Source organism: Coregonus lavaretus (genome assembly GCF_964263955.1).
Source record: "Coregonus lavaretus genome assembly, chromosome: 23".
NCBI lineage: Eukaryota > Metazoa > Chordata > Actinopteri > Salmoniformes > Salmonidae > Coregonus > Coregonus lavaretus.
Genome location: NC_140010.1, coordinates 22,962,701 through 22,976,827, shown reverse-complemented (window position 1 = coordinate 22,976,827; position 14,127 = coordinate 22,962,701). Strand labels below are relative to the sequence as shown.

Genomic DNA, 14,127 nt, shown 5'->3' with positions numbered 1-14,127 from the left:
CAGCTTGAGTCCGGAACCTTGGTTCTCCTCCACGCCTCTCACAGGACTTCTTATCAGTCAGGAGAGGCCTTGAGTTAGGGAGTACACATTCTTGCAGTCTACTGCAGTCCACTAGATAATTATTATTCTCATACACAAAGAGCTTAAACCTAACAATACTTTAAATCCCTAAGAATATATATAAACTGTATATTCATATTAAGAGCATATACAGTAATGGTATAGAACAGTGAAGATATAAGACAGTGTTATAGAACAGTAATTACAATCTATCAGCTCTAATTCCAGAAACTTGGCACCTATTCAACCCTTATAGAATCATGCTTGCCCTCAGAGACAGGCCCCCGTTGTACTTTCCCTCTGCCCAAATACAATGCACATAGATCATTCCATCTAACCCATAACACAATAATTACTACTGCTAGGCTAATTATACAATTATAAACAGATTAAAACGGGCTCAAGTCTGTATCCAACAATACGCTACGGCATTGTTACTTGGTTTGGTAACCTGACAGTGCAGCTCAAAGCCCAAATCTTGAGACTGACCAAGACAGCAGGGAAGATTATAGGCATGACACTTCCCTCCAGGAGACCATCCTCAGACAGGCCATTAAGGTCATATTGGACCCCACACATGCACTGAACATAGAGTTCCAGCTGATGCCATCAGGGAGGAATATAGGGTACCTAGATGCAGGCATGATGTTTTTGTCCCCCTGTCAATTAAACTGCTAAACAGCAGGGGAGACACAGGCAGACTAGGGAGATAACGGACTGGAGCCTGGCTTGTTGGCCTTCATCATGTGGAACTGCCACCTAGTCACAGCCTTGCCTTGCATGAACTTATTAACTTTTTGTGTGGGTTGGGAGGGGGGTGTATGATGGGATGTTATTCTATGTATGTTGTGTCAATTGATTCTATGTATTTATGTGGAAGCAGCAGCTCTATCTATTGTCCAAGTCACATTTTCCCCTTGGAGACAATAAAGTATATCATATCATATATCACAACAGGCCGTAGCCTAGAATGTTGGCTTTGGCCAAAGGAGAGGATGTATTTTGTAAGCTTTTTGGGTCATTAGTCTTGCCCCCCCCCCCCGAGCAGTATTTCTTTGTAATGTGATTTCAAAAAGGGGGTTGGGCATCCTTGGCCAGCATCTGCAACAGCCTTTTTTCTGAAGATCAAAAGCAGGTGCAGCTAAATGGCAGTGTCCACTCTGTGGCAGCCTTCTGACTAAAGCCTCAGTGTAGTAACATAACATCCCCACTCTGAAACAGCTGGGGTGTTCTCCACAACCATAATCCAACAGACCTTGTTCCATGGCTGGTGACTCTTGGAAGGAGATGAAAGGCTGCAGGACTGTTGCTGCTATAACATTCCCATTTCTGCTCTCTCTCTCTCTCCCCATCTCTCTCTCTTTCTGCTTCACTGCTTTAAACTTTTCAGCATGGGAGGCTGAAGATTAGGACAGGGGGTTTTGTCATCCTATTCCCTCCTCTCTGATGCCTTCACACTATGTTGGGGGTTATTTGTTTGTATCTATTTACTTTCAGGGATGGAGACGCAGACTTGTTCCGGTACAGTCCTAGTGTGGTGAATTACGCCTTGAGTGTCCCTAGCAACCATTGTGACACTGTGAATAGTAGGCCTACCTCTAGTGGAATACAATTCAGCCAGAGCCAACATGCAGAAAGGTTAGTCTGACTGTTAAGAGTTAGATACTTTCCCATACTGTAATACAAATGCCACAACACAAGAGGAAAAAGTGCAGCTGAAAACACACATTGTGTATTTCTTGTTATCTGTCATATGGATAGACCTTAGACATGCGTTTCTGGTCCCACAGGTCCTGTTCGCGGAGCTCAGTCACTTCTACTACCAGCCAAGATGACATTGATGCCATGAGACACAAGCTGAACATCACTCACATAGACGACATTGTGGCCCACCTCAAGTAAGTGACTAATTGCATCAGAGCAACTGTTCCAAAACTTACCAAGTAGAGATTTTTAGGCAATGATCCCTATAAAATGCAACCGATTTGAAATGAGTATTGCGATAGACAGTAGTAGTTTTAGTATGTCTGCCGTCAATGCATTGCAGATTCTATGACTTCAAGATCTTAGTCTGTGTCCTGCAGAGTCCCAGACAGGAAAGACCATGAGCTATGGGGTGAATGTGAGCCACAGTCAGAGAAGTGCTGTAATGAAATGAATACAGCTGTGGGACTGTGGGAAAGGGACCCCCTTCTCCTCCTCCTCAGACATTCCTCTGTGCAGTCATATTTCTCTTCAGACTTCTGTCACTCTGGCCCACTCTAAATCTGCCTGTTTGGACAGACCAGAAATGTCCTCGTCATTGTACACACATGGAGTTACAGTAAAGACAAAGGGGCTAGCTATACGATAGGAGTACTGGCCAGCTTCCATCTACCCCGCTGTATCTCTTTTTTACCTTCCTCTGTTCTCGTTCCCTCTATCATAGTGGATTCCTATCCTGTCCTGGACAGTCCCTGGTCTCTCGCTCCTGGTCATCGTTCCCCTCTCCCCTCTCCTTTTCCCATGTCTGGCTCCCCTCTCTCCTGCCTGTGTCCTCCACCCTGGTTCCCCTCTCCTGCCTGTGTCCTCCACCCTGGTTCCCCTCTCCTGCCTGTGTCCTCCACCCTGGTTCCCCTCTCCTGCCTGTGTCCTCCACCCTGGTTCCCCTCTCCCTTTCCCCTGGCTTCGTGGCAGCCAGAGCCAGGCATCTGGAGCTCCCCTACCCACCTGGGCCTGTAGGGGAATGCAAACACTACCTTGGAGGGGAGCTGGGGGAGAGGAGGGGGTGGAGGGTGGGGGACAGCCAGCCCTCTCCTCTCTCCATCCCCTCACAGAACAAAACAACCCATTGTAAGAAAGTGAATACCAGATCTCAGCATGCAGAAGATTCCTTTGCTTCTAAAAAAGAAAGAAGTGAATTAAGTCTACAATAGTTACATAACTGAGAAAGAGAAATAGGCCACTGCTCCCTCAATACCATAAGAAAAGTCTTAAAGTGGATGTGGATGTAGTGGTCCCTATGTGGACTATAACATACTATTGTGCAGACTCAGTCTCTGCTTTTGGCTGTCTGTTTAGGATTCAAGGTCGTATTCGGTGAAAACAGGCGGCTGAGTTCCTGGAAAGCTGCACCTTGATAGCATGCTAAGTTAGAATAAATACATTTGAATTGTTTTTTGTTTAACGCTATTCACTTTTCTTTAGTTTATTAGTGTATAAATTCTAATTTATGAACGGTCATTAAATGCTATGGTTTTAGAGTTTGACTAACAGTTGTGTTCTCTCTTCACTACCAGATCAGTCCTGTCAGAAGAATGTGAGGTGCTGAAAAGCCAAGTTCAGTTTCTGCAGGTAAGATTCGGTTTGATTCCAGTCAATACCAGATAGGTTGCTATTTTGGAAAATCACACTTTTTTGTTCCAATTTAAATATAGTCTGTGCTCTGAGAAAATGTACTGCATGTGCAGTAGTCTATGTGCTTGCACTGAGATACAGGGTATGCTGTACCCAAGGGTCTGAGTAATAGCCAAGGCCATGAAAATGAGATAGCCAGACTATAATATGTATTTGTATTTATTATGGATCCCGATTAGCTGCTGCCAAGGTAGCAGCTACTCTTCCTGGGGTCCAGTAGAATTAAGGCAGTTTATACAATTTTAAAAACATTACAATACATTCACAACAGATTTCACAACATATTATGTGTGTGCCCTCAGGCCACTACTCTACTACCACATATCTACAAAACAAAATCCATGTGTACGTGTCTGTAGAGCGCGTACAGTGCCTTGGAAAAGTATTCATCCCCCTTGGCGTTTTTCCTATTTTGTTGCCTACAACCTGTAATTTAAATGGATTTTTATTTGGATTTCATGTAATGGACATACACAAAATAGTCCAAATTGGTGAAGTGAAATGAAAAAAATAACTTGTTTCAAAAAATGCTAAAAAATAAATAACGGAAAAGAGGTGCGTGCATGTGTATTCACCACCTTTGCTATGAAGCCCCTAAATAAGAGCTGGTGCAATCAATTACCTTCAGAAGTCACATTATTAGTTAAATAAAGTCCACCTGTGTGCAATCTAAGTGTCACATGATCTGTCACATGATCTCAGTATATATATACACCTGTTCTGAAAGGCCCCAGTCTGCAACACCACTAAGCAAGGGGCACCACCAAGCAAGCGGCACCATGAAGACCAAGAAGCTCTCCAAACAGGTCAGGGACAAAGTTGTGGAGAAGTACAGATCTTTTAACATACCACAGAGCACCATTAAATCCATTATTAAAAAATGGAAAGAATATGGCACCACAACAGAGAGGGCCGCCCACCAAAACTCACGGACCAGGCAAGGAGGGCATTAATCAGAGAGGCAACAAAGAGACCAAAGATAACCCTGAAGGAGCTGCAAAGCTCCACAGCGGAGATTGGAGTATCTGTCCATAGGACCACTTTAAGCCATACACTCCACAGAGCTGGGCTTTACGGAAGAGTGGCCAGAAAAAAGCCATTGCTTAAAGAAAAAAATGAGCAAACACGTTTGGTGTTCACCAAAAGGCATGTGGGAGACTCCCTAAAGAAGGTACTCTGGTCAGATGAGATTAAAGTTGAGGTTTTTAGTCATCATGGAAAGCGCTATGTCTGGCGCAAACCCAACACCTCTCATCACCCCGAGAACACCATCCCAACAGTGAAGCATGGTGGTGGCAGCATCATGCTGTGGGGATGTTTTTCATCGGCAGGGACTGGGAAACTGGTTTGAATTGAAGGAATGATGGATGGCGCTAAATACAGGGAAATTCTTGAGGGAAACCTGTTTCAGTCTTCCAGAGATTTGAGACTGGGACGGAGGTTCACCTTTCAGCAAGACAATGACCCTAAGCATACTGCTAAAGCAACACTTGAGTGGTTTAAGGGGAAACATTTAAATGTCTTGGAATGGCCTAGTCAAAGCCCAGACCTCAATCCAATTGAGAATCTGTGGTATGACTTAAAGATTGCTGTACACCAGCGGAACCCATCCAACTTGAAGGAGCTGGAGCAGTTTTGCCTTGAAGAATGGTCAAAAATCCCAGTGGCTAGATGTGCCAAGCTTATAGAGACATTCCCCAAGAGACTTGCAGCTGTAATTGCTGCAAAAGGTGGCTCTACAAAGTATTGACTTTGGGGGGGTGAATAGTTATGCACACTCAAGTTTTCAGTTTCTTTGTCTTATTTCTTGTTTGTTTCACAAAGAAAAATATTTTGCATCTTCAAAGTGGTAGGCATGTTGTGTAAATCAAATGATACAAACCCCCAAAAAATCCATTTTAATTCCAGGTTGTAAGGCAATAAAATAGGAAAAATGCCAAGGGGGGTGAATACTTTCGCAAGCCACTGTATGTTATCGTATGTATGCATGTGTCTGTGCCTATGTTTGTGTCTCTTCACAGTCCCCGCTGTTCCATAAGGTGTGTTTTTATCTGTTTTTTAAATCTTATTCTACTGCTTGCATCACTTACTTGATGTGGAATAGAGTTCCATGTAGTCATGGCTCTATGTATTACTGTTTGCCTCCCATAGTCTGTTCTGGATTTGGGGACTGTAAAGAGACCTCTGGTGGCATGTCTTGTGTGGTATGCATGGGTGTCCATGTCCATGCTGTGTGCCAGTAGTTCATACAGACAGCTCGGTACATTGAACATGGCAATACCTCTCACAAACACAAGTAGAGATGAAGTCAATCTCTCCTCCACTTTGAGCCAGGAGAGATTGACATGCATATTATTAATGTTTGCTCTCTGTGTACATCCAAGGGCCAGCCGTGCTGCCCTGTTCGGAGCCAATTGCAATTTTCCTAAATCCCTCTTTGTGGCACCTGACCACACGACTGAACAGTAGTCCAGGTGTGACAAAACTAGAGCCTGTAGCACCTGCCTTGTTGATAGTGCTGTTAAGAAGGTAGAGCAGCACTTTATTATGGACAGACTTCTCCCCATTTTAGCTACTGTTGTATCAATATGTTTTGACCATGACAGATTATAATCCAGGGTTACCCCAAGCAGTTTAGTCACCTCAACTTGCTAAATTTCCACATTATTTATTACAATATTTAGTTGAAGTTTAGAGTTTAGTGAATGATTTGTCCCAAATACAATGCTTTTAGTTTTTGAAATATTTAGGAGTAAGTTATTCCTTGCCCCCCATTCTGAAACTAACTGTAGCTCTTTGTTAACTGTTGCAGTAATTTCAGTCGCTGTCGTAACTGACGTGTATAGTGTTGAGTCAGCCGCATACATAGACACACTGGCTTTACTCAAAGCCAGTGGCATGTCGTTAGTACAGATTGAAAAACGTAAGGGGCCTAGACAGCTGCCCTGGGGAATTCCTGATTCTACCTGGATTATGTTGGAGAGGCTTCCATTAAAGAACACCCTCTGTGTTCTGTTAGACAGGTAACTCTTTTTCCACAATATAGCAGGGGGTGTAAAGCCATAACACATACGTTTTTCCAGCAGCAGACTATGATCGATAATGTCAAAAGCCGCACTGAAGTCTAACAAAATAGCCCCCACAATATTTTTATCATCAATTTCTCTCAGCCAATCATCAGTCATTTGTGTAAGTGCTGTGCTTGTTGAATGTCCTTCCCTATAAGCAAGCTGAAAGTCTGTTGTCAATTTGTTTACTGTAAAATAGCATTGTATCTGGTCAAACACCATTTTTTCCAAAAGTGTACTAAGGGTTGGTAACAGGCTGATTGGTCGGTTATTTGAGCCTGTAAAGGGGGCTTTACTATTCTTAGATAGCGGAATGACTTTTGCTTCCCTCCAGGCCTGAGGGCACACACTAGTAGGCTTAAATTGAAGATATGGAAAATAGTAGTGGCAATATCGTCCCCTATTATCCTCAGTAATTTCCCATCCAAGTTGTCAGACCCCGGTGGTTTGTCATTGTTGATAGAAAACAATACTTTTTTCACCTCTTCCACACTTACTTTACGGAATTCAAAATTACAATGCTTGACTTTCATAATTTGGTCAGATATACTTGGATGTGTAGGGTTTGTTGCTGGCATGTCATGCCTAAGTCAAAATCATTAAAGTAGTTGGCAATATCAGTGAGTTTTGGGATTAATGAGCCATCTGGTTCAGTGAATGATGGAGCTGAGTTTGCCTTTTTGCCCAAAATTTGAAAGCTACCATGGAGAGAACAAGCCTTTCACTCCTCCGAAAGAGCTGGCTGCCACCGACACAGGCCTACAGCTGCCTGTTTAACACAATGGAAACCAATGTAACCTGTTGTTGACCTAATGACAGTCATCATCACCAAGCCCTCCTCAGATGGACCTGATTAACTTCAACCGCTGTTAACAATGTGCATATTATTATATTCCCTGCATACGCCCAGCCTGCAAGCTACTGCTGAGGCCAGAGGCACTATGTTTTGCCAAATGCCCTGCTGCACAAGATTGATCCTCCTTCAATCAGTCCAAGTTCCTACTGTACTCTCCTCTACAGTCTACAGACTGGGCCTGGCTGCCTCTCTGTCCTGCTCATCTGGCACTGAAGGTGAGAGAACTGAACAGATGGGGAAGCCTGCCCAACAGATGGGGAAGCCATCTCTGTATGTGCTGCAACACACATCTCCAACCACTATCACACGCAGGACACATCCCTGAGATTTAGGGACTAGGATAGGCTAGAACAGAGCCAGTTTGTCAATGTTTGATCTGTTAGGGATGTTTATGCCACCATTTTTGTGGTATGTTAAGCGCAATTCAAAGGCATAATGAACAGAAGAAAAGTACTTGACAGCAATTTGTACAAATATAGGTATAATGTCCCACTTCCCCGAATGGGAGTTGGAGGATTTAATTCAGTGACTTGGCCGTGGACCAGGACAGTAAAGTGCTCTGTCCCTGCAATGATGCTGTTTTCAAAGAGATGCAATTTTAGGAGTAAGGCCGGTGGGCAGTCTACGGTAATGACTAAATTACCACAATATCTCATGATCCTCGAGCTTGGAAAGTATGTAGACTAGTCGACATGGTCCCAAATAGAGGTCATATACAGTTGAAGTCAGAAGTTTACATACACCTTAGCCAAATACATTTAAACTCAGTTTTTCACAATTCCTGACATTTAATCATAGTAAAAATTCCCTGTCTTAGGTCAGTTAGGATCACCACTTTATTTTAAGAATGTGAAATGTCAAAATAATAGTAGAGAGAATTATTTATTTATTTCATCACATTCCCAGTGGGTCAGAAGTTTACATACACTCAATTAGTATTTGGTAGCATTGCCTTTAAATTGTTTAACTTGGGTCAAACGTTTCGGGTAGCCTTCCACAAGCTTCCCACAATAAATTGGGTGAATTTTGGCCCTTTCCTCCTGACAGAGCTGGTGTAACTGAGTCAGGTTTGTAGGGATCCTTGCTCGCACACGCTTTTTCAGTTCTGCCCACACATTTTCTATAGGATTGGGGTCAGGGCTTTATGATTGCCACTCCAATACCTTGACTTTGTTGTCCTTAAGCCATTTTGCCACAACTTTGGAAGTATGCTTGGGGTCATTGTCCATTTGGAAGACCCATTTGCGACCAAGCTTTAACTTCCTGACTGATGTCTTGAGATGTTGCTTCAATATATCCACATAATTTTCCTTCCTCATGATGCCATCTATTTTGTGAAGTGCACCAGTCCCTCCTGCAGCAAAGCACCCCAACAGCATGATGCTGCCACCACCGTGCTTCATGGGGTGGTGTTCTTCGGCTTGCAAGCAGCCCCCTTTTTCCTCCAAACATAACGATGGTCATTATGGCCAAACAGTTCTATTTTTGTTTCATCAGACCAGAGGACATTTCTCAAAAAAGTAAGATCTTTGTCCCCATGTGCAGTGGCAAACCGTAGTCTGGCTTTTTTATGGCGGTTTTGGAGCAATGGCTTCTTCCTTGCAGAGCGGCCTTTCAGGTTATGTCGATATAGGACTCGTTTTACTGTGGATATAGATACTTTTGTACCTGTTTCCTCCAGCATCTTCACAGGGTCCTTTGCTGTTGTTCTGGGATTGAATTGCACTTTTCGCACCAAAGTACGTTAATCTCTAGGAGACAGAACACGTCTCCTTCCTGAGCGGTATGATGGCTGTGTGGTCCCATGGTGTTTATACTTGCGTACTGTTGTTTGTACAGATGAACGTGGTACCTTCAGGCATTTGGAAATTGCTCCCAAGGATGAACCAGACTTGTGGTCTACAATTTTTTTTCTGAGTCTTGGCTGATTTCTTTTGATTTTCCCATGATGTCAAGCAAAGAGGCACTGAGTTTGAAGGTAGGCCTTGAAATACATCCACAGGTACACCTCCAATTGACTCAAATGATGTCAATTAGCCTATCAGAAGCTTCTAAAGCCATGACATCATTTTCTGGAATTTTCCAAGCTGTTTAAAGGCACAGTCAACTTAGTGTATGTAAACTTCTGACCCACTGGAATTGTGATACAGTGAATTATAATTGAAATAATCTGTCTGTAAACAATTGTTGGAAAAATTACATGTGTCATGCACAAAGTAGATGTCCTAACCGACTTGCCAAAACTATAGTTTGTTAACAAGAAATTTGCGGAGTGGTTGAAAAACGAGTTTTAATGACTCCAACCTAAGTGTATGCGACTTCAACTGCAACTGTAACACTGGTCTAAGTAGGAGAAAGATTAGACTGAGAAGGTGGTGTCGCGTGTTATCCTTTTACCACTGCACTGCGGGAATAGTAGGCTGTTTTATTTTCAGAGTAAAAGGACAGCCATTTCTGCGAAGCAGGGTTTGGGTTTCAAGTCGACGCTCCATTGAGAAGTTGTGGGCTGTGTACATCCCAAATAGTACCTTATTCCCTTTATAGTGCACTACCTCTGATCAGAGCCCAATGGGTTAAATGTCATGCACTACATAGGGAGTAGGGTGCCATTTTGGAATTTACCGCCAGTCTGGTATTCCATCTCCCTTGGCAGCAGTCTGAGCCGGGGTAGTCTAACCACCCTCCTCTCAGACCTCACATCTCAAATGAATAGCCTCCTCTGTAACTAGATCACTCTCTACTTCTGTTTGTTTACATTTCAAAAAACCAAGAGGATCAGCTAGGCACTCGACAACCCTCCGCTAGCTAGACAGTGGGGAGTGGGGATGACGCATAGCTCCATGATACGTCAGTGGCACGCAGTGAGACTTTGCGTAAATACCTCAAAGCAAAAAGTGTGGCTGGTGGGAGGGAGGTAGGCTGGTTTTCCTGCGGATGAGACACAGAGACACTTGACCCCTGTGGTAGCCCCCAGACCCCATCCTCCTCATACCAGGCCACCTCTAGTAGCATCTCTAGTAAGGAGGATTCCTCTGGTGGTGGGGCTCCTAGCTATCTGAATATCTGAGTCTGAATATAGATGTTAAAAGAGAGACCAAATCCTTATGGAATGAACACTGCTGCTGCTGAATCGTTTAGTGGCTCATTCTGCATGTAACACCCCCTCCCCTCTCCCTCCAGTTTCATTATTTCTCATTTGTTATATTATTCCAGCTCACCAGTAGCTGGCTCCCGTAGTTGACCTGTGGTGTTATGTCTTGTCTGTGGGATTTGTTGCTTGCAGGATAGTGTGGAACAGGAGCACCAGAAACAGCATGATGTCACTGAGGCTCCAGAGCCCACTGTAACAGGTGAGTGATACACTTACTGTACAGTCATACACTATTAGGGTTTAACAATTCTGGTAACTTTACCAACATTCTCAGGTTTTACAGAAATCCTATTTGGAATATTCCTGGAATCAGGATGGAAAAAGCAAGAAAATCTAGCAATCCTCCAACCCTAAAAATGTTTTGGGGAAAGTTACTATACATTTTGCAACCCTAACAGTAATACACTATCCTGGTTGACATAACATATCTATATTGGGCCAGCTGAACACCAGAGCCCAGAGTTAATAGAGGTGACTGGGCCCAGATCCATAATAGTTTCATGAGTTCTGGTGTTTTCCCGTAACATGTGAACTACACTGCCCTGACAATGACTGTCGGTCCGTTTTGAGGTATACATTAGTGTCCTAAGTCTATTGACATGCAATGCACACTTCCTAAAAAAGACTAACCAAAAACACAGTTGCTTTTCTTTATTATTGTATTGACCTGACATAAATGACTGAGTCCTGACATTTCTGCTATATCTAGAAGTCAATCAGATAAATTGAGCCTTACTACCATCTAGTGGTTTATTGTTACAAAATACTTTTACTTCTAATTTTTTACATTTTGCAATTACGAATAACCAGTAGAAGCCAGTGTTGTCAAGCTCTCATCTGCTACAAATATTGAAAAACATTGCAGCTTGAGTAAGTGGAAACAGTTAATGAAACTCAAGACACAGATAATCAGGTGAAAAAGATAATGGTCAATAGAGTGGTAATTGAACTCTGTCAACAGGTATTACCTCTCCCCTCTCAATGTCCCGTTATCTGGGGCTTTGCGTCTGACGCTAATTTCAAACAGGCCGACCCGGCTGTCAGTCTTCTCACCATTTCCAGTCGGATTGCGGGGTGTTGTTAAACTTGTCAATCCCATGTCATTGTTCCCCTTTCTAATTGACTTGATCCAGAGTTGAGCCCTGGTGTTTCTTTCTCTGTTGCAGAGTAGAATGAATCCCTGGGAGGGTGTCTCAGAGCAGGGCGTGTAGCTAGCTGTCATTCTGACAGACATCATTTGCAGCTTAACGCACTTTAAATGGAGGCCTGTCACTGTATGCATCCCAAGGGCACCCATAATCCCCATGATGTGCACTAGTTTGGGTTTTGGTCAAAAGTAGTGCACTTAAAATGGAATAGAGTGCAGTTTGGGATGCTACCACTGTCACCAAGCCACAGCAGAGAAGAGCAGCCATCTATAGGGGTATTCTAATCTCCTCTTCCTAGAAAAACTGCTCCACTACACAAGTAATATATTTCCTCTTTTCTTTTAAGCAAAATGAAATTGGTAAGGGCCACTGTGGTGGTGGTGGCTGTATGTCTGTCGACCATGTGGAAGTGTGGGTTGGAAGATGGCCCTGCCTGCCTGCTCTAGAATAGTGTTGTAGAAATGTGTGTGAATGATTTTCTCCTGGTGTCGGTTGATTTACAGAGCTGAAGGAGGAGAGGAGAGTCATCCAGATGGATCTGAAGAGGCAGAGTCTCAGTCTCAGCCTCACCTACTGTCCCTCCTCCTCCCCTGTGGAAACACGCCTGCAGATGAGATCCAGGTTGGCCTCCAGTCTGCTCTATACTCTCCTTTCCAACAGATCCAAAATACCTGTTTTACAACTTTCTGTTCTGTGGATTTACAGGCATTCAGGGGCTTTCTAAGAAACCTTACGGCATGGACAGTTCCTATCTCGTGAAAGGATCTTAAAGCATCATAGGGCTAGATGTGTGATCGTTAGAGTGTGATTGAAATTTAAAGGCAATGTTCCCGCGTTAGTGGAGACTGCATTCATGGTAAACGCTTCATGTTGGCTCAATAGGAAATTACCTTTTACATTTCTATCGCGCAATATGTAACACTTCAGCGATACAGATTGAATAGAACCCCTACTTTAAAGGTTTAAAGGTGTTAATGGCGTTGTTACTCTTCTCAGGTCGACAGGATGGACAGGTTTTCCTGCGGATGAGACCCAGAGACACTTGACCCCTGTGGTAGCCCCCAGACCCCATCCTCCTCATACCAGGCCACCTCTAGTAGCATCTCTAGTAAGGAGGATTCCTCTGTTAGACAGGATGAGAGGCCAGCCACACAGCTCACCCAACATCAGAGGACCCAGCCCTCTCCAACCCTCTGAATATGAACAGCTAAGGACTTACAGCCAGAGCTCTGAGGCTTCCCACCCCTGTAACAGAGGACCCACCACCACCCAAGACAGGGACAGCTACCGACCACCCCTGGTCGCCTCTGCCAGTACAGTAACAACCCTTGGACCATACCTTAATCCTGCCTCAGAACAGAGAGTAAAGGGCAGAATTTGCAGGCGTAGTGGTCAGGCTGTGACTGAGGGAGCTCAAAGACATGATGACTCATGGTCAGACACAGTAAACAGCTGGCCCAGTCTGTTCTCTGTTGGACACCGTACTCTAGGCTCCTCCACACAGCCTCCTGGGAGCAAAGGGAGCTGTGAGCAGATGAGCCCCGTAAGCATGTTCCACCCTGCGCCCCCCGCCATGCAGAGGACAGCCAGTAGAGGGCAGAGTGCGGCCAGGCACCTGTGTCTGCCACAGGGGGACAGCCTGGTCAGCTCCTTGTGAACTAAACTCTTTACTACAGAAGAAGAGGATACACAGGCAGCCTAATTCTGATCTTTTTTTAATTAATTGGTCTTTTGACCAATCAGATCAGCTCTGAAAAAAGATCTGATGTGATTGGTCAAAAGACTGATTAGTGGGAAAAATATCAGAATTGGGCTGACTATGTAAAGGCGACCTCTGATACTGTAATGTATGTTCTACCTGCAGTCTGGTCAATGTATGTCACTCCTAAAATGAGATATCCTCACAAACAAGTGTCTTATCAGAGGTCAATAGTACTCATACTTGTAAAAGGGATGTCGTAATCTCTTTAATATAAAGAATTTGAGTGCTGGCATTGGCTATAGTCTTCCTCAATGAGCCAAGAGGCACAGGGATGTTATATGGTGATTTTCAAGAGACTGATAGAAGACCTGAAAGAGAACACAAGACAATATGGTTGAATGCTTTCGAAATTATTAAACATTTTATCTACCTATTCAACCATTTAATGAATGTATTTGGATAAATGTTCAAATGTCTGTAATACATGTTTTATTACGGATCTGCTTTCTCCCATCTAACAAAAGCGATTACCTGTTCAGAAAGAGAAAACACCGCATGTTGTGTAATCTAGATGGGACATAAACCACACTTGAGTGATCTTTAAAATAGATTTTATTTACCATTTGTAATTGAACAGTTTACGATATACAGCTGACATGACTAAGACAATTCGATGGATTTTGGCCCCAAGGTTCAAGAGACATGGTTAGATATATACACTGCTCAAAAAAATAAAGGGAACACTT

At 43.6% G+C, this 14,127-nt stretch overlaps 1 protein-coding gene across 1 annotated transcript in view; it reads left to right on the top strand.

Annotated features, from left to right (window-relative positions):
* Positions 1-14,127, top strand: part of ccdc24 (coiled-coil domain containing 24) — a 27,516-nt gene extending 13,389 nt beyond the window's left edge. The window contains exons 4-9 of the mRNA XM_084188049.1: positions 1,558-1,698; positions 1,851-1,958; positions 3,339-3,393; positions 10,664-10,730; positions 12,183-12,300; positions 12,676-14,127. Of these exons, the coding sequence (XP_084044175.1) occupies positions 1,558-1,698; positions 1,851-1,958; positions 3,339-3,393; positions 10,664-10,730; positions 12,183-12,300; positions 12,676-13,336 (1,150 nt within the window). The 3' untranslated portion in view covers positions 13,337-14,127. The remainder of the gene's footprint in view (positions 1-1,557; positions 1,699-1,850; positions 1,959-3,338; positions 3,394-10,663; positions 10,731-12,182; positions 12,301-12,675) is intronic.